Consider the following 21,702-nt stretch of genomic DNA (forward strand, 5'->3'; position numbering starts at 1 on the left):
CAAAGTGCCAATATGGACTTATAAATGGGTGGTTATGGAAGACATTTGATAAGGTTTCATATCAGAGACTATCGGCTCAAATGAAATCTCAGGATTGAAGGCAAATTATTGACTAGTTAGGAGATTGATTAGGTGGAAGATGGAGTAAAGATACTGGAGGTATACTCAAACTTGCAAGATGATCCATGTTGAGGCTTCATCTGCTTGCTGTTTACTAATAATTTGGTAGTCTAAAATTAGAGGGCATAGGTTTAAGATGAGAGGAGAGATATAAAAGAGTCAGAGGGGCAGTTTTACACAAGGTGGTGAGAGTTTGGAACAAGCTACCAGAGATGGTGGTAGAGGCGGGTACAATTTTGTCTTATACAAAGCCTTTACATGGGTAAGATAGGTATAGAGGAGTGACCCAAATGTGGGCGGTTGGGACTAGCTTAATGGCTAAAACTGGATGGCGTGGACAAGTTGGACCAAAGGGCTTGTTTCCATGCTGTAAACCTCTCGACTGACTCTGGAGTATAAAATTCCATGAGATGTTGATAAATAAATGCACAAAACTCTGGCAAATGGATTTGAACAAAGGTAATTGTTCAGTTATTAATTTTGCAAGTATTCTTTAGTGAAAAGTTAGGAATCGGAGGACCAGAGAGATTGTGGTCCATGTGCACAGATCACTAAAATGATAGGGTGAATGAATAATCAAAAATGACCTCTTTACGTCGGCCTAGAATATAAAGGGGAGAAATGTTGTTCCAATCATACAAAGCCATGGATAGGCCATCTCTGAAGTTAGTGCATACAGTTCCCAGCACCTTGCCTAAGAAAGGGTGGAAGAATGTGGAATACAATCACAAATAGCAGTAGATACTCCTCTATCCATCTTCAGATTTAAATGTTTTAGTAGCTTTTGAGTGTTCAGGGGCATGGGCCAAGATGGGTGGATGTTCTTAGTAAAAAGTCTGACAACACCAGGTTTTAGTCCAACCGATTTATTTGATAATACTCACAAGCTTTCGAGGGGACTGCCTCTTCATCAGGTGAATGGAGAGTTCTGGCCTCAGAGCATATAAAGCACAGACAGTTTAGAGATTACTGATTAGAATGCGAATCCTTACACCTGACCTGCTGTTCAAGACCTGAATTAGCTGACAATGTGAGTGGAAGGAGCACTGATCACAGGCTACAGAGATGTGTATTGTCTCCAGACAGTACAGTAAGTGAGGTTTTGCAAACCCAGGCAAGTCACGGGGGTTACAGATAGTGCGACATGAACCCAAGATCCCTGTTGAGACCGTCCTCACGTGTGCGGAACTTGGCTATCAGTCTCTGTTCAGCGACTCTGCGCTGTCGTGTGTCGTGAAGGCCGCCTTGGAGAATGCTTACCCGAAGGTCAGAGGCTGAATGCCCGTGACCACTGAAGTGTTCGCCAACAGGAAGGGAACAGTCTTGCCTGGTGATTGTTGAGCAATGTTCATTCATCCGTTGTCGTAGTGTCTGCATGGTCTCCCCAATGTACCATGCTTCGGGACATCCTTTCTTGCAACGTATCAGGTAGACAATGTTGGCCGAGTTGCAAGAGTATTTACCATGTACCTGGTGGATGGTATTCTCACGTGTGATGATGGTATCCATGTCGATGATCCGGCATGTCTTGCAGAGGTTGCTGTGGCAGGGTTGTGTGGAATTGTGGTCACTGTTCTCCTGAAGACTGGGTAGTTTGCTGCGAACAATGGTCTGTTTGAGGTTGTGTGGTTGTCTGAAGGCAAGAAGTGGGGGTGTGGGGATAGCCCTGGCGAGATGTTCGTCTTCGTCAATGATATGTTGAAGACTCCGGAGAAGATGTCGTAGCTTCTCCGCTCCGGGGAAGTACTGGACGACAAAGGGTACTCTGTCCACTGTGTCCCGTGTTTGCCTTCTGAGGAGATCGGTGCGGTTTTTCGCTGTGGCGCATCGGAACTGTCGATCTATGAGTCGAGCACCATATCCTGTTCTTATGAGGGCATCTTTCAGGGTCTGGAGGTGTCTGTCACGATCCTCCTCATCTGAGCAAATCCTGTGTATACGGAGGGCTTGTCCATAGGGAATGGCTTCTTTAACATGTTTAGGGTAGAAACTGGAGAAGTGGAGCATTGTGAGATTGTCTGTCTGTGGGCTTGCGGTACAGTGAAGTGCTGAGGTGACCGTCCTTAATGGAGATGCGTGTGTCCAAGAATGCAACTGATTCTGGGGAATAGTCCATGGTGAGTCTGATGGTGGGGTGGAATTTGTTGATATCATCATATAGTTGTTTCAGTGATTCTTCACCATGAGGCCAAAGGAAGAAAATGTCATCGATGTATCTAGTGTATAGCATTGGTTGAAGATTCTGTGCAGTGAAGAAGTCTTGTTCGAACCTGGGCATGAAGATGTGCATGAAGATCTTCATGCCCAGGTTCGAACAAGACTTCTTCACTGCACAGAATCTTCAACCAATGCTATACACTAGATACATCGATGACATTTTCTTCCTTTGGCCTCATGGTGAAGAATCACTGAAACAACTATATGATGATATCAACAAATTCCACCCCACCATCAGACTCACCATGGACTATTCCCCAGAATCAGTTGCATTCTTGGACACACGCATCTCCATTAAGGACGGTCACCTCAGCACTTCACTGTACCGCAAGCCCACAGACAATCTCACAATGCTCCACTTCTCCAGTTTCCACCCTAAACATGTTAAAGAAGCCATTCCCTATGGACAAGCCCTCCGTATACACAGGATTTGCTCAGATGAGGAGGATCGTGACAGACACCTCCAGACCCTGAAAGATGCCCTCATAAGAACAGGATATGGTGCTCGACTCATAGATCGACAGTTCCGATGCGCCACAGCGAAAAACCGCACCGATCTCCTCAGAAGGCAAACACGGGACACAGTGGACAGAGTACCCTTTGTCGTCCAGTACTTCCCCGGAGCGGAGAAGCTACGACATCTTCTCCGGAGTCTTCAACATATCATTGACGAAGACGAACATCTCGCCAGGGCTATCCCCACACCCCCACTTCTTGCCTTCAGACAACCACACAACCTCAAACAGACCATTGTTCGCAGCAAACTACCCAGTCTTCAGGAGAACAGTGACCACAATTCCACACAACCCTGCCACAGCAACCTCTGCAAGACATGCCGGATCATCGACATGGATACCATCATCACACGTGAGAATACCATCCACCAGGTACATGGTAAATACTCTTGCAACTCGGCCAACATTGTCTACCTGATACGTTGCAAGAAAGGATGTCCCGAAGCATGGTACATTGGGGAGACCATGCAGACACTACGACAACGGATGAATGAACATCGCTCGACAATCACCAGGCAAGACTGTTCCCTTCCTGTTGGCGAACACTTCAGTGGTCACGGGCATTCAGCCTCTGACCTTCGGGTAAGCATTCTCCAAGGCGGCCTTCACGACACACGACAGCGCAGAGTCGCTGAACAGAGACTGATAGCCAAGTTCCGCACACGTGAGGACGGTCTCAACAGGGATCTTGGGTTCATGTCGCACTATCTGTAACCCCCGTGACTTGCCTGGGTTTGCAAAACCTCACTTACTGTACTGTCTGGAGACAATACACATCTCTTTAACCTGTGATCAGTGCTCCTTCCACTCACATTGTCAGCCACTTCAGGTCTTGAACAGCAGGTCAGGTGTAAGGATTCGCATTCTAATCAGTAATCTCTAAACTGTCTGTGCTTTGTATGCTCTGTCTGAGGCCAGAACTCTCCATTCACCTGATGAAGAGGCAGTCCCCTCAAGCTTGAGTATTATCAAATAAATCGGTTGGACTAAAACCTGGTGTTGTCAGACTTTTTACTGTGTTTACGCCAGTCCAACGCCGGCATTCCCACATCATAGATGTTCTTATACAGGCTAGTCTTGAATGGTGGGATGGTCAAAAGGGGTTGGATAGCCTCCTCATTACCTATTCCTATATTTTGATAACTTGCAAATTTCCAGCACCTCCTGGATCAGCAATTATATCTTGGTTGGTGAGAGACCCAACTTTGAAGCCATACAAAGTACCTAACGAAAAGCTGACTTCAGTAAGATCTGCCTGTCCCTGTGCAGATCAGCTGGGTCCAAGACCACTGCTACTAACTGGAGCATGTTGTCTTATAGAAACCCCTTCATGAGGGCCTGCTGTTTCCAAACTGATTCCACCACTGTATATCATTCAGTCTTACCTTGGGTCTATGTCATCTGTAGATTAAAGTGCACTGAGGTCAACCTCATCATTCCCATCTGTTAGCCTCTGAAGGAAATCCATCTATGGATGTTGCAGCATGAGCTACAGCATTGATTGCACTGAGAGCTCTCTGTCACCTATCTGAATAGCATAAAACCAACTCCACATCTTCATTATCGAAGGCCCCACGATTCTGGGTTGAGCAATGTCCAGGAGGTTTGTGCCATTTATTCTGCTACCTTTGACTTGCAGAACTGAAAGTGTGTGGAGGATGCCTCAAGCCAGACAGCTTTACGGGGGGAAATCTTCATGAAGCAACAGAGAATTTCCTTCACCTACTTCAATGTGCATCCCCTTTCACCCTTCTGTTTGAATGGAAGTTTTTGATGCAGTTTGCTAAATGGATGTCTGAATACAGGATTGTCCAATTCTGAAGACAAACTGGAGAAATGGTGTTTTGCAGTCTAGAATAAGAGCCAACCAGGAGGTGCTGTTATGGCGCAGATGTGGGTAATGGGAAAGCTAACATGGAATATTATTTTACTGAGTTAGACAAGGGAAGGGATATGAGTTCAAGTTTGTAAAAGGCAATTTTAAGGCTAATATTGGGGAAAGTATTTGTCACACAAATTGATCACTGAGTAGTGGAGGCTAAAACTCTGAACCCACCCGAGAGCTTAGATGCCACATTCAGGGAAAGAAACTATTGGACCTTGGGCCAAGATAGTCTGATGGGCCTTCTCACCATATTTTTCTTCTGCAGTTTGAGCAGTGAATTCCAGATGCTTTCTTTCATTCTTATTTTCTCTTTAATTATGTTTCCCTGCGAAGATCCCAGTGTTGGAAATACAAGTTAAAATCGTGCCTGCTCTACTTGTGGTAGCAGGTGGTATCTTCTCCTGCACTAACTACTTCACAGTCATCTTCACTGGTGGTGTTGGCAAGAATGGCTCCACCATAGCAGTAAGTGGCTGTGTGTGTGTGTGTGTTTGGTTGCGGGGGGGGGGGGGGGGGGGGGGGGGTGGGAGGTGGTGGCGGTGGGTGGAAATTGTTTAATTAAGATGAATGGTGCTGAAATGGTGTGTGTGATAAATAAATCACAGGTGACTGTGTTGGGGAGGGAATGAGGGTGGTGGGCTTTGGGACCAGAAAAAATTGAGGGGTGTGGGGGGGTCAAAATGGAAGAGAGATGTCATAGTCTAAAGTTGTTGGACCAGAAGGCCATAATGTGCCTAATCAGATGATGAGTTGCTTATCCTCCAGTTTGCATTGAACTTCACTGGAACATTGCAGCGTGCTGAGGCTGGACATGTAAGCAAGGGGGTGAGTTGAAATGACAAGCTGCAGGAAGGTCGGGTTCTTGCTTGTGGACTGAGTGAAGTTGTTCTGCAAAGCAGTCACCCAGTCAGTGTTTAGTCTGGGAGTAGGGTATCTGACTGGAGCACTGTTATGGTTACTCTAGACAGGTAAGAAGGTGTACAATAATTGACACTGTTAATCATGTGTATCTTTGTGTCGATAGGGTACAAGTGTGCTGTCACCATTTCTGCACATTGGGGCAGTTATAACATTGGCATTGATGATCTACAAGAAATCTACCAGCCGACTCTTTGAGAATAATCCCTGCCTCTACATCCTCGCTTTTGGCTTTGTTTCTGCAAAAATAACCAATAAATTAGTGGTAAGTACTCTTTACTAGCTGCTGTCCTCCACCCATATCAATCCTGACCCCCTGTACTGGTAGTAATACCATTACCTACCTGATCTGAAACCTGGAACCTCTGATTGCCATTCCAAGTGTTAGCCTCATGGTCACCTCTGATAAAGCACACAGCGGAGGCTGATGTACATCTTTAATCCTGTTGTAGTATCGTTAAGACCTAGCTTTTGCAACTTTAAATCTCTCAACTGATTACAATAGGTGGTGATTGAATGTTGTGATATCTTGAACTATCTTTTGATGCTGGCCTATTTGAGCTTGGTTTGCCTCATGTTCGGGTGTGTCAGCAGCATCTCAGTTAGTCTCACAATGAAGTCAGAAGAAAGTTGTGGTTTCAGAGACCACCCCGGAGACCTGAATATTTGATATAGGCTAACACTCCAGTGCAATATTTAGAGTTGAAACTTTCCACTATTTTCAACTATCTTCCCACTTAGAATATGGCAAAGATCGCATGACCTGACCAATATTTATCCCTCAACCAACATATCTAAGACTGATGGTCTGCTCATTATCCTATTGTTTTTGGTTGGAGTTTGCACAAATTGGTGGCTGCATTTCCTAAACTGGTAAGTGTACTTCATTGTAAAGTACTTTGGGGAATTCTGCAAGGGGATTGCAGTAGCTGAATTTGCACCACAGCATTTGTAGCAGACATCCTGAGAGCTTGAAAGGTTCTGTATGTCTGCAAGTTTTTTTTACACGTGTTAATCTAATGATGGATCTTGGAACCAGTGCAAATTATTTTTGAAGCAATTGCAGGTAGAGTGAATAGGTTTTCTCTTCTGGTTACAGGTGGCCCATATGACAAAAAGTGAGATGCATTTGCAGGACACAGCCTTTGTGGGCCCGGGGCTCCTCTTCCTGGACCAATACTTCAACAGCTTTATAAACGAGTACTTGGTGCTCTGGATTGCTTTGGTAAGTAGAGAGCAGAGGTGTTATTGACCCATGTCTTGCCTAAACCCAAGTTTAAGTTATTACTTTCAGATGCTTTTACACTGGTCATGGATCAAATCATTAACTAGAACCACTAGTGAATTGACAGCTGCAATTTTCTGAGCACTAACTATCCAAAAGATAGGCATTTGTTAGTGTGGATTGAAAGCTGGCTAATGTTTATTGACAGCAATCTGTAGATTTGCTGCTTTCCACGTAAGTTGCGATAAAGGAATCAGAGCTCGAATAACAATGGGAAAGAATGTGCTGCTTAATTCAGGAATAAGTAAAGTTAAGAAAATAATTATCAAGACTTGGAGTGTCTTGTTGTATGGAGTTCAAATGTGAACCTTGAGAAAAGCAGGATATCCAAAGAAAAGTTATGAAATGTGGTTTTTGGCAAATTATAGGAACCCTACAGAGCAGGAGGAGTGCATTCAGCCCATTGACAACATTACCCATATATTTACCATGGTAATCCCCCTGACACAACCTACCATGATGTGGGTATGCCGGCGTTGGACTGGCGTAAACACAGTAAAAAGTCTGACAACACCAGGTTTCAGTCCAACTGATTTATCAAATAAATCGGTTGGACTAAAACCTGGTGTTGTCAGACTTTTTACAACCTACCATGGCCAGTCCACCCAACCTGCACATCTTTGGACTGTGGGAGGAAATTCATGCAGACGTGGGAAGAATGTGCAAACTCCACACAGACATCCACCCGAGGCCGGAACTGAACCCATGTCCCTGAGCAAGTCAAGTGGAGAGAGAATGAGGGAAGCAGAGTGAGAGGCACAACAAGTGCCAAGTTGGGAATTTGATGCTGACGCAAATTCAGTTCAGTCTTTAGTCTCCATACTAGGAGACCTGCTATTACATTAATAGCTAATTAACTAATGAAATAAAGAAGTTTGGACAGCCATGCCAGAGATAATGGAATGCCTTTATTGCAGCATGTGGGGAATCTGGAATGCGGGGCAGTCCCAGTCTGCCATATCTGCAGTTAGTGTTTGCACCTTGAGAAACTTTGGCTCAGAGTTGCAGACATTGTTGGGCGTCAGGGAGGGGGAAGAGTTATTTGGATACTTTTTTCCAGGAGGCAGTCACATCCCTTCCCTGAAATAAACATTACTGTTGGCCAGTGGGCAGGAATAGGAGGTTGTGACTGAGTCAGGCAGGCATGGATCCAGAGCCCTCAACTTTGTCCAACAGGTATGAGATAATTGCTCATCCAATGTGCTGAGCAAATTGATCATGGCATAAAATGCCATTAGAGTTGGTGGGCGGAGTAGAAAGGATAGTGACAGGAGACAGTAAAATCAGGGTGATAGATACTGTTCTTTGCAGCTGTGCCTGGGAGCTCTGAATGTTGTGTTGCCCGCCTAATGCTGAGTTCAAGACTTCTTTTTGCAGCTTGGAGGGAGTGGGAGAGGATCCTATTGTTAAACCATTAACTTAGACAAAAACAGAGTTATGTATACAAGTTTGTTGGCAATACAAGCTAGATGGGAATGGGAGCTATGAGGAGGACGGTGCAAAGAGATATAGATAGTTATTGACTGGACTGCAAGGTCCAGCGTTGGAGTGTAATGTGCAGAATAGAGGTTAATCATTTTGGTCTTAAGAATAGAAAAGCAATCTTTTAAAAAGGCATGTGAACATCACTTACTGGAGTGAACTACTTCGATGAACAATAATTAATGTGCAGATAGAACAATGGCATTTTGTCTCTTATTGTAAACAGACAAGGTCTTGGTAATGGGGATGTTGCTGTAACAGGCCCCAGTAATGGGGATGTTGCTGTAATAGGGCTCCAGTGATGGCTGTTTAATTTGATTTATTATTGTCACATCTATTAGCATAGTGAAAAGTATTATTTCTTGCACGCTATACAAAAAAGCATACTGTTCATAGAGAAGGAAAGAAAAGAATCAGAATGTAGTGTTGCAGTTATAGCTAGGGTGTAGAGAAAGATCAACTTAAGGTAGATCCAGTCAAAAGTCTGATAGCAGGGAAGAAGCTGTTCTCGAGTCAGTCAGTACGTGAATTTAGACTTTTGTATCTTTTTCCCAAGGAAGAAGGTGGAAGAGAGAATATCTGGGGTGTGTGGAGTTCTTAATTATGTTGGCTGCTTTGCCAAGGCAGCGGGAAATACAGTGTTAGTGGATGGGAGGCTGGTTTGCGTGATGAGTTGGGCTACATTCATGACCTCTTGTAGTTCGTTGCAGTCTTGGGCAGAGCAGGAGCCCATACAACCAGAAAGAATGCTTTTTATGGTGCATCTATAAATTTGGTGAAAGTAGTAGCTGATGTGCCAAATTTCCTAAGTCTGAGAAAGTAGGGTCCCGGTGGTGGGCGTGTTACTGTAACAGGGCCCCAGCGATGGGCCTGTTGATTGGCCTGTAATAGAGACATGTAAGAATGAAACTTGATGTTCCACCTGATATCTCCCAAACCTGTTGACCTTGAGAAGGCCTCATTAGCAAAATCCTGCAGTTTGTATCAACATTCTGGGAGCTGTGTCTCAGACCAATCAAGCAGTAGACGCAATAGACCCTTACGGATCATGCCCCAGCCATCAACATTACCATCCCTGGGTATGTCCTTTCCCACAAGCAGAATTGGCAGCACAGAGGTATGTAGCCAGGAAGGATTTGCTCTGAGTGTTCTCGACATCTGTTCCAGCTCCAATGAAGTCTCATGGCATCAGCTCAAACATGGGCATGTAAATCTATTGATTACCATATAACCATGGCAAATTGTCCAGGTATGTCCTATGCACAAGGAACGGGACAGATGCAACCCAGCCAATAACTCCTCCGTCAATCTACTCTTGCTAGACAATCGTCAACCGTGCTAGCAAGTAAACTTGCAAAGCAATAACCTTCTCATGGATGTTCAGATTGGGTTCCACCAGGTTACGCAGCTCCTGACCTCATTACAGTCTTGGTTCAAATGTAAACAAAAGAGCTGAATGCCAGATGTAAGGTGAAAGTAACTGCTCTTGACTTCAAGGCAGCATTAAATAGGATGAGGCATCAAGAAGCACTATCAAAACTGGAGTCAGTAGCAATCGGGAAAACCCTCCGTATTTACTAAGAAGTGGAAGATCTAGTGTCAAGGAGTGGTAAGTCAAAAACATATTAGTGTTTCCCTCCCTCCCCCACCAACCAAAAAAAAGGGCACTATGAGAAGGTAAAAGTGAAGGTAAGAGTTTAATAAATTTTCTTAATTGGTGCTAGAAATGTCCGTCAGTGAGGTCAAGTGCTGCACCATGAGATGTGGGAGATCTGTGATGCGTCCAACATCTCAGACGACTACATCTGCAGGAAGTGCACCCAACTGTAGCTTCTTACAGACCGCATGGATAGGTTGGAACAGCAGTTTGGATGCACTGAGGAGCATGAAGATGGCAGAAAGCATCATAGACAGGAGGTTTAGAGATGTAATGCTATTTCAGAGACTTGGTTAAGGGAAGAACAGGATTGGCAGCTTAACATTCCAGGATACAGATGTTTCAGATGAAATAGAGGGGGATCTAAGAAGGTGGGGGAGTTGCACTACTGGTTAAGGAGAATATCACAGCTGTATTGTGGGAGGACATCTTAGAGGGCTCATACAGTGAGGCAATATGTGTAGAGCGCAGGAATAGGAAGGGTGTAGTTACAATGTTGGGGGTTTACTATAGGCCGCCCAATAGCCAGCAGGAGATAGAGGAACAAATGTAGGCAGACTTTAGCAAGGTATAAAAGCCACAGGGTTGTTGTGGTGGGTGATTTTTAACTTCCCCTATTTTGAGTGGGATTCACTTAATACCCAGGGTGTCGATGGGGCAGAGTTTGTAGGGAGCATCCAGGAGAGCTTCTTGAAACAGTATGTAAATAGTCCAATTAAGGAAGGGGACATACTGGATCTGGCATTGGGGAATGAGCCCAGGCAGGTGGTCAAAGTTTCAGTGGAGGAGCAGTTCGGGGAGCAGTGACCACAATTTAGTAAGCTTTAAGGTACTGATGAATAAAGATAAGTGTAATCCTCAAGTGAAGGTGCTAAATTGGAGGCTAATTACAACAATATTAGGCAGGACTGAACAATGTAGATTGGGATAGACGTTTGCAGGCAAATCAACATCTGGCATGTGGGAGACTTTCAAGTGCAAGTTGATAGGGATTCAGGACCGACACATTCCTGTAAGGATGAAGGATAAGTATGGCAAGTTTTGGGAACCTTGGATAGCAAGACAGCTGCTCTGATAACGAGTCTTGTCAGAGACAAAGGAAGCATCTGTCAAGGCTAGGAGGCTGGGAAACAAAGCAAGTGTGGAATACAAGGGAAGTAGAAAGAAACTTAAGCAAAGTCTCAGGAGGGCTAAAAGAGGTCATGAAAAGCCATTGGCCAACAGGATGAAAGAAAATTCAAGTCTTTTTATACATATCTAAAGAGCAAGAGGGTAGCCAGGGAGAGGATTGGTTCACTCGAGCAGGGGAGGGAATCTGTGCGTGGAGCCAGAGGAAATGGGCAAGTTAATGAGTATTTCACATCAGTATTCACCAAAGAGAAGGACTTGGTGGATGATGAATCTGGGAAAGGTGTGTTGATGGTTTGGGTCATGTTCAGATCAGAAAGGTGGTGGTTTTGGTTTCTTGAGAAACATTAAGGTGGACAAGTCACCAAGGCCTGATGGGATATACCCCAGAATACTGAGAGAGGCAAGGGAGGAAGTTGCTGGGGCCTTGAGAAAAAATCTTTGTATCCTCACGGCTACAGGGGACGTGATGTGGGTATGCCGGCGTTGGACTGGCGTAAACACAGTAACAAGTCTGACAACACCAGGTTTTAGTCCAACCTGTTTATTTGATAATATACTCACAAGCTTTCGGGTTAGCCCCTTTGTCAGGTGAACAGGGGACGTCCCAGAGGATTGAATGTTCCTTTGTTTAAGAAGGTTAGCAAGAATAATCCAGGTAATTACAGGCCGGTGAGCCTTACGCCAGTGGTAGGGAAATTATTAGTGAGATTTCTTCGAGACAGGATTTATTCCCACTTCAACATAAGTGAACGTATTAGCTAGAGACAGCATGGTTTTGTGAAGGGGAGGTCGTGTCTCACCTAACTTGAGTTTTTCGAGGAAGTGACGAAGATGATTGAGAGTAGGGCAGTAGATATTGTCTACATGGACTTCTGTAAGGCTTAGCAAGGTCCCTTATGGCAGACTGGTGCAGAAGGTGAAGTTGCGTGGGATCAGATGAGCTGGCAAGGTGGATACAGAACTGGCTCAGTCATGGAGGGTAGCAGTGGAAGGGTGCATTACTGAATGGACAGCTGTGACAAGTGGTGTTCCTCGGGGATCAGTGCTGGGACCTTGCTGTTTGTAATTATATGTGATTTGGAGGAAAATGTAACTGGCTTGATTAAATTTGCAGATGATACAAAGATTGATGGACTGGCGGATAGCAATGAGGACCGTCAGTGGATACAGCAGGATATAGATCGGTTAGATACTTAGATGGAGTTTAATCTAGACAAATGTGAGGTAATGCATTTTGGAAGGTCTAATACAGATAGGAAATATACAATAAATGGCAGAACCCTTATGAGTATTGATAGGCAGCGGGATCTGGGTGTACAGGTACTCAGGTCACTGAAATTGGCAACACAAGTGAAGAAGGTAGTCAAGGCACAAGGCATACTTACCTTCATCGGCCAGGGCATTGAGTTTACAAATTGGCAAGTCATGTTGTAGCTTTATAGAACCTTAGTTAGGCCACAACTTCCACTATGTGCCATTATGCCTTCTGTTTCATGAGGACCTGGGCTAGGTCTGCAATAATGGGGCCTTGTGGTGCTGTAATGAGCTTGGCCTGGTGAAAGAGGTGTGCTTCATTGTTTGTTCACTGCACTGGATGAAGGCAGGGTTTGTGTTACAGGCTCCAAACCCTAATAGTTTTGACTCTAGGGTATTGAAACAAAAGGGTAAGTTACAAATGTTGGTCATAAGTTGCCATTAGGTTAAACATTTTTAAGAATAGGCAGGAATAACAATTAAGATGTGGGGAAAATGCTGATTGTGAGTTGTGTGGCTTTGATAAACCTGGTGTATTTTTGAAGTGGTCACTAATAAGACATTGTCTGATTTTTAATCTATTCTGTGTGCCTCAGCACACAGCCTTATCTGCTAAAGAAACCCTCATTCCTGCTTTTGCTACCAATAAGTTTTGGTTTAGCTTATGCATGCAATGTATCAATTAATTAACTTAATATTCTGTTTATATTGTAATCACTAAAGACTTCAGTAATTTGTGTTCAGTTCAGCTTTGGGCACGAGGCAACAGTCAGTCTTTTGTCTCCCCATTATTTCTGTGGTCCTCTGCTTTCTTGTGGATAGCAGACTCTGCAATCTTCAGAGTTTTAAACTAGGTGCCACTCTTTTGAGTTGAACAAATTAAAGTAAATAAACTGAGGGGCAAAGCAAGAAGGGCAGCCCCTTTAAAGGGGAATCACCCAAAACAAGAATAAAGCACAAGTGAAACTTAAAACATCAAACCAAAATGAGTTAAAGGGGGGACACCTGGCCATGAATACAGCCGCGGTAAAGGGACAGTCAGGTCAGATGACCCCCTCAGTGGCTAGCTGCGTGGACCGGTTGGGGAAGATTGCCTGCCTATATACCGATTAGTGTACAGAGTGGATGATGTCAGCAGCCTCTGCTGGCAGCAAAAGCCTACTGCACATGGTATTCCCAGGCAGTCTCCCAACCAACTACTAACTAGGCTTGAGTCTGCTTCTGAGACCAGCGTTTTCAGACCAGTATGGCCCTACGCTCAAATTTGGTGCCTTGGTCAGTGACCCTTTCCAGTCTTTTGAGTTAAACTACTTAAATTAAACGAATTGAAGCACAAACTAAAAGGGCCAGCCCTTTAAAGGAAAAATATCTGAAACAAAAACAAATCACAAATGTGATCCCTTCCAAGCCAAAACCTACAGTGCGATCAATGATATTGCATTCTGATTGGCCTAAACCAGGCTCTTTTTTAATTGGCTTGAGGGGTGCATGATCAATCAGTGATTGGCCCTCAAGGGTGATGGTCATTGACTGATGTTACCTCCTGTTAACCTGACCAGTTCCTCATAACATAAGAACATAAGAAATAGGAGCAGGAGTAGGCCATCTAGCCCTTCGAGCCTGCCCTGCCATTCAATAAGATCATGGCTGATCTGTCGCTGCTCAGTTCCACTTTCCCGCCCTCTCCCCATAACCCTTAATCCCCTCTCTTATCAAAAACCCATCAACCCGCATCTTAAAAATATTTAGTGAGGCAGCCTCCACCACTTCAACGGGCAAAGAATTCCAGAGATTCACCACCCTTTGAGTAAAGAAGTTCCTCCTCAACTCCGTTCTAAACCGCCCCCCCTTTTATCTTGAGGCTGTGCCCCCTAGTCCTACTGTCTTTTTTGAGCGGGAAGAGTCTCTCCACCTCTATCCTATCCATCCCATTCATCATCTTATACGTCTCAATGAGATCTCCCCTCATTCTTCTAAACTCTTAACGAGTACAAGCCCAGTTTATTCAGCCTCTCCTCATAGCTCAACCCCCTCAATTCCGGCATCAGCCTAGTAAACCTCCTCTGCACCCCCTCCAAGGCCAAAATATCTTTGCGCAGGTGCGGTGCCCAAAACTGCGCACAGTACTCCAGCTGCGGCCTCACCAATGCCCTATACAGCTGCAGCAAGACCTCCCTACTTTTATATTCAATCCCCCTCGCTATGAAGGCCAGCATCCCATTCGCCCTCCTGACCACCTGCTGCACCTGCAAGCTGGGTTTTTGCGACTCATGCACAAGGACCCCGAGGTCCCTCTGCACCGTCGCCTGAATGCCATTACTTATAGGATCATCCTCCTATATATTGTTTCTATTACTTTAATGACTTGAGTCTGTTTTATCATATCTTCTTTACCCATTTGTTCAGAATGAAGTATGTTGTCATGGCCTTGTAAATGATATCTGATCATCTCAAATTTTGCTTAATTGGTACAAGTTACTCATTAAATCAGACTTGTTTTTACAGGTCATTTGTGAGGTGATATTTTCTTCGTGGTTACAAGTGCTTGGAATGAGTTACTTTGCCACTCTAGTCTTTATTTTCCAAGTAAAGTTGCCTGTAACCTTAACTATGTAAACCTAATGCCAAAGATTACAAAGTTGGTACCATTATATTCTAGACACTATAACTAAAAGTCTTTAATGTGTGAGGATGTAAACTTCCGTTCAACCTTGAAAGGCTGCACATTCTCGCAATGTGGCTCGGTGAAATGGAAATGAGTACAACAGGAGTGTCAGCAGCAGCTTTGTAATTAACTGTGTCACCTTTAAACTCCCCAATTCTGTCAAATGAAGTAAGCAATGTTATATGATAAATACTGAAGTCCTCTATTGGTTACAGTTTGAACAGGGTTAATCAATTGATGCACTGAATATAAACTAAAACTAATGGTTAGATATTAATTTCCCTTACACACCTCAGTTGATCTACCACATTCTACCTCTGCAAGCCTGAGGTCATCTAAAACTTTTGGGATTTTACCAAGAGTAGAAGTCAGAGACTGAGAATTCTGATTGACACAAACTCACATTAAACCCAACACCTAAGTTGAGAATTTTAAATAAAGCAGTTTTATCAAGTTACAATTACCCCTCAGGTCAATTTGACATGACTATAGTCACTTAGCATGATCGTTGACTGAGATTGTTCTACTTTATGTCTTGTTCTTTTTTGGAGTGCTCTTGTGTGAGATAGTTGCACTGTTTTACATTCAGTACACAGTTTTTTAAAAGAGCTCTTCTGTATGTGAATTGGTTAGTTGGGTGCTTGATTGGCGGTTGGTTGATTAGTATATGCCTAAATTGTCATCCAGTGGCTTTGATCAGTTTGCTCTCTTTTAATGTAAATTGTCCTATTCAGGTCTGTATCACTGCAGTTCACAAGTATTGATGTAATGAGCAAGTATCACATCCATCATTACATTGTTCTGAACTTGTAGCTAGTCTGGTAACCTGTTCCATAGTAAGTCTCAGCAAGTCCTGATCTCCTACCATCCTATTGACCTGTACTGCTCGTGGTAAGGCAAGTCTTGATTTTTTTTTTAAAATTCCTATTTTTGTTCTCAAAAGAGGAAGGAGTTGGATAGTAGTGATAAAGGGAACTTTTTCCTCAGTGCCAGAAAATGATTTTCACCAAGGAATTGTTCTGGGACCTGAACTTTTTAGCATTTTATTAATGATGTGGACCTAGGAATAGAAAGATGTATATCCAAGTTTGCGGGATACATCAAGTTAGGGATGGTATATAGTATAGAGGGGAGAAGCACATTGCAAAGAGATGTAACCCAATTAATATGGCAAATGGAGTTCAACTGTGAGGTCATCAGTTTGATGTCGAGAGATAAATTGGAGTATTTCCAAGACACTGGGAGTTATGGAGGAATAGAGGTGCCCAGGACATACCATTAAAAATCAAAACCAGAGAAATAATTCAAATAAGCTAATGGGATATTGGCCTTTTATTCCAGCCCCCTTGAAATTAGGAGCAGGTAATTGTCTTGGTAAGGCTCCATCTGGGATACTGTTGTCAGTTCTGGATGCTGAACCTTTCTAACAGCATTCTGGGTGTATCTACACCACATGTACTACAATGGTTCAAGCTGGTGGCTAATTACTACCAGCTTCTGAAGGGCGATTCGGGATGGCCAAAAGATGTGGCCTGACTGGCAGCACCCACATCTAAAACAGGAAGGATATGTTAGTATTGGAGGGGGTGCAGATTTGCCAGAATGAAGCTGGCAGTTAAGGTTAAATGAAGGAAAAGGATGCATAAACTAGATTTATATTCCTTTGAGGGCAGAAGGTGAGCGATTATTTCCTTTACTGAGGCAATTCAGAACAGTCATGTTCTCCACCCTTCCCCATAAACGGTAACTACAATCACTTAAACTTGCTGCCAATTTAAAATACAGAGCACTAAACTATGAGATATAAATAGCCTGGAACATAGGACAAAGTCCCCAACTAATTATATGCAAAGACATAACTCCATCATCTAAGTCATCAGGCTGTGACTTATTCCAATCTCGTTGTGTTGGGGACAGGTGATGGGTGCACTGGTTGAACAGTGCCTGGTAGTGAGTGGCTGATATGACAATGGGACTTATTTGCTTCAGCTGTTGGCAAACAAATTTGAATTGAATACTGAATCCTTAAGTTTCTGTTTGATTGCTCCTTTGGGGTAGGTTAAACACACGTTGCGGATAATAGTTACACTTAATACTAACACCATCACATACTTTCTATGAAGCTGCGAGAGACCCTCACATTATCCCACCTGCGTATCAGGAGATTAAAACTTGATTCTGAGCTGTTCAATGCAGATTGGGGCTGGTGATATTGAAGGTCAGGATGATGACATTGTCTCTGGTACCTGACCTAAGCAGGTATTGACCTTTATGATGGGATGTTCTTGGTTCTGCCTCTAATTGTTTGACAGGATTCCTTTCTATTCAGCTTGTAAGTTCTTTTTATTATCTTCAGATCACAGATATACAATTAGGGTCCTCTCTCTTTCTCCATTCTAGAAAATGGGATAGTAGGTCAAGATGTGTGTCAAGTGACTCAAGCCACTCATTCATTTCCTTACTAACTTCTTTTGTTTCTCTTTGACCCACAGGTCTGGTCTCTCTTTGACCTAATCCGTTACTCGGTGGGTGTCTGTAACCAGATTGCCTCCCATCTTCACATTAACATCTTCAAAATCAGTCCCCCCTCCTCGCCAGTCAACTTCCAGGAGCAGAACCATCACAAGTGACTTAAACCATTGTGCTCAATGAGAGAGAACTCCAGCACACGACTGAGGGAATGTACATAGAAAAATATGGAATTGGGAGAAAAAGTGAACACGTTATTAATTTATGGTTCAATCATTGTGTGCACTTTTTTGTTTTGTTCAAGCATCAGTTTCTGAATGAAGCCTAACACTCCTAAACTAGCTGACTGATGGGAAGGACTGACTCACCCCTGCATGCGTGTCTCCCTGTAACACTGGCAGCTCAGGAACCAACAATGATGTGCGTCTACTCTATGGATTTGAACAAAAATAATGGGAGCACTATTGTGTTCAATTTTTGTGGTCTGATGTAGCTGCTGACTGTCCACAGGCCTGGTACAGTCTTTAAGGTTTGGTAATGAACTTAATGGAAGTTCCTGCAACTTAACTAACTACCTTGGAAAAATCAGATGAGCCATATTGCAGGTGAGAATTGCAGAGGGAAAGTTTTGTGCCAAGCTGGAACCTTGCAGGCAGCAACTATGAGCTGGGTGTGAGAATGGGAACTACAAAAACGTGGTTATTTTAGTTGTTAAAAACCTAATGGGTTGTCCTAAAATTTATTGGGTGTAGGCATGGCACTGGCCCATGTCCATGGATTATAAAAGTTTTTGCATTGCTCTTTGGATCATGCCCCGATTACACCAGTAAAGCTGTCTTTAAGATGCTGCTGTTAATGCTGAAACTGTAGAAGGTGGGTAATTAAGGGAAGGGCCTGATTTGGGCTGAACTGGCACTTTAAGGAGCAGAATCTGTCATGTTTCTAATTTTCTCACTGTGCTTTATTTGCTATTCTTCCACAATCTTGTGTTCGTTTTAACAAAGATAGTGCTTTCAGTTTCAAAAGTTGTCTGGAAGATCCAGTAATCACAACCCTTTCATCCTGCCTTGTAGATTGTTACTCCAAAGGTCAGCCCACACTTTCTTAGTGATCTGTCCACACTTGTGATCTGAACCCAAAGCACTTTGTTTCTAAACTACTGCTGCCATTAAAGGAATGAATTTGTAACATTCACTGAGGGACTTGCACCGAGTGGTCTTCACTTCTGGACAATTGTTCAAAAAAATCAGATTCTCCCCTCATTCCTTGAAGGTCAGAATGTGTATATTCCCTCTTGAGCAGCGTGCTGGTTTTTAGGCTCAAATATCAAATGCAGTGACTAACTTTTTGCCTGTGGAATCTGAGCAGTCGCTGGGCCTAACCTGTTCCTATACATTTGCCTACGATCCTACAGGATCAGTAATTCTTCACAACAGTGTGCTAGGATCTTTACTGTGTGTGGGTAATATACCAGTACTCCTGTATTTAAAAGTGATCCTCCATAGTGTTGAGGGTTGCTGTTCACCTTTTGCATTGCAGGAAATGCTTTATCCATCTGCATTTCAGCCTTTCAAGCCTTTATCTCCATCTGAGAGGTAATCAAACCCAAATGTATTCAAATGTCAAGTTGATGGCAGTTGTGCAGATTCCAATGCTGTGTATCTGAAAGTTATGATGCTTTCTGACACATGCTAGTCTGGTATGAAGATGAGTGATGACAAGCTGACGCTAAAGCCTGCAGAGTGCAAATCCAGGTCAGCACAAGCTTTTCCATTCAGTAATAGAAGGAGATAGCTGCTGAAAAGGCTTTAAATATTGAAGTGGCGAAAGCTTTTAACGTTGTTCCTCACCTTAAATAGATGGCGAACATTGTGCAACTCCCACTCTTGACATGGGTAACTTGGGGTTTAACTCCAGAGTACATCACACTTGTTTTGCTAATGATGTGTGATCAGTTCTTTGCCAGGTGTCTAGATGACTTTGTGCTGTTGTACACCCAAATTGCTGCCTATGGTTCTGAATCTTGGTGCACAGCAAACATTTTGTTTTCAGTTGCATTTGTCAAGTTCTGATTTTTTTTTTGTTACGGTGCAGAAACTTACAGGTCTGGAATGCTGGCACAATGGGACAAAGCCATGAGTTGGCGCCTGGAGATCTATTGCACAGAGGAAAGGTGCAATAAAGTTGACCTGTCTCTGGACATGCTGCCTATGTTCATTAGGAGCTTTGCCATAATACCTGCTCTTGTTCCCAAATCGGGACAAGGAAAACTGGCAATAATTAGAATCGTAAGCATCTCTGGGTGAAACGTGTCACTTTGTTACTATATTTTGAAACCAGGGAGCCTTGCTTTAGCTAGAAAATGATGCAAATTCCTGTGACTATCATATATAGTAACTGGAGAACACAAGCTTGTTCTTCCTGATTTCCCTTTGGACAATGATCCACAAGAGTTCCAACTTTTCCAGTAAGTACCTTCTGAATTTAAGAGAGCTAATTTTTCTTGTAATTATTTTTGTGCATTTGCAAAGCATATACTTTAGCTTATTGAAGAACTTTTTTCTGAGCATATACTGCTCCCAGTATTGTGAATAGTACAGGGTTGTGGCTGATTAATAATACAGGGGTGGGGACAGCCATGCTGTGATGATCCATCACTGCTTTGGCCCTGAAGTGATCTTGAAAGAGATTAAATGTCTGAAGGTGTCTTTGGCCTCTTGAATAATTCTGAATCACAACATTTCTGTTGTAATGGGAATTGGCATCTTCATAGGATATCTTGCATTGTGGTAAAAGCTGCTGGACATGCAGCCAATTCACATCAGTGAAAATGCCCAAACTTTGCAAGAATCTGACACCAGTGAACTGTTCATGGCACTATTTACAATGGATTGTTGCCTTGAAGTAAAGTTGAACAGTTGCCACAAGTATTATGTCTGGATTCCTGACAGTATTTTGTAAACCATGTGTGCAGGGCTGCTTTGTATTGTTTCCACATGGATGGGATGGGAGATGAACCTAGAGTGAAATACTGAAATGTTTGTTTTACTCCTGATATCACAAACACAGCCACAGCCCTGTCTCTCACCACATTTAATGCCACATGATTTATAACAAGAACCAAAGCATTTCTCTTACTCTTGTACCTTTTCTTGGACTTAAATGTTTCTGCACAAAGTATTGTAACTGGAAGAATTTAATGAGGTATTATGCAACAGGAATGATCCAATAAGATGTTGTATAACAGGTCCTCCAATGCACCAGCCCCATTTACTTGGAGCAACTGGATATAATGGAAAATTAATTTGTTTTTGCAGAAATCTTGTTTGTTTTGTGAACATACAGATGGTTCTCACCTAATTTTGCCTTTTAGTGTAATTGAGCCTCTTGATTTTACTCCATGCTTAATTGTAATTTTCTGTTCTTTCTAAATAAAAATAAATACCAAGTGCATGGTAAGTCTAAGTTGTGGTCAAGTTCTATACAGTAATATCTATCATCCGATCTAATTTTTTGCTACTCCATCTTGCCCTCCTCGTCTATAAACACAGCTTCTCTAATTCCGAACTCAAGTCCATTTCTCTTTCCATGATCATCAACAACTAATCACCCCACCTGCACCCTCCCCCCTCACTAGTCCAAAATGCACATTGAAACCTGTCATCCTACCCTGACCTTGCTTCAAGGTGACTCCAGTCTCTCCCTGCATAGTGAAAATCTTAGTGCTGTCAGTGCAGCTTGCCAATAAAAGAGACTTTGCTAGTATTGCTGACATAATGAGGCATGTATACTCTTAATGTGAGTCGAATCAAACTGTCCAGCAACATCTGATTGGTGTAGTACTTTATGAAACAATGTCTCCCCAATATTCTTCATGTCTGTGGGTTTCCTCTGGGTGCTTTGGTTTTCTCCCACAGTCCAAAGATGTGCAGGTTAGGTTGAATGGCCATGCTAAATTGCCCCTTAGTGTCAGGGGACTAGCTAGGGTAAATAGACGGCACTAATAGGATCGGGCCTGGATGAGATTGTGGTTGGTGCAGACCGAATGGGCCAAATGACCTTCATCTGCACACTAGGATTCTATTCTCATTCTGATGTCTGAAT

At 43.2% G+C, this 21,702-nt stretch overlaps 1 protein-coding gene across 1 annotated transcript in view; it reads left to right on the forward strand.

Annotated features, from left to right (window-relative positions):
• LOC145357050 (choline/ethanolaminephosphotransferase 1-like) overlaps positions 1-21,044 on the forward strand; it is a 45,263-nt gene extending 24,219 nt beyond the window's left edge. Inside the window, exons 5-8 of the mRNA XM_080210117.1 lie at positions 5,071-5,202; positions 5,762-5,920; positions 6,755-6,880; positions 17,622-21,044. Coding sequence (XP_080066243.1) covers positions 5,071-5,202; positions 5,762-5,920; positions 6,755-6,880; positions 17,622-17,759 — 555 coding nt within the window. The 3' untranslated portion in view covers positions 17,760-21,044. The remainder of the gene's footprint in view (positions 1-5,070; positions 5,203-5,761; positions 5,921-6,754; positions 6,881-17,621) is intronic.
• Positions 21,045-21,702: the final 658 nt, after the last annotated feature.

This window comes from Carcharhinus amblyrhynchos, chromosome 22 (genome assembly GCF_965287045.1).
Source record: "Carcharhinus amblyrhynchos chromosome 22, sCarAmb.v2.hapA, whole genome shotgun sequence".
In the NCBI taxonomy this organism is placed as follows: Eukaryota; Metazoa; Chordata; class Chondrichthyes; order Carcharhiniformes; family Carcharhinidae; genus Carcharhinus; species Carcharhinus amblyrhynchos.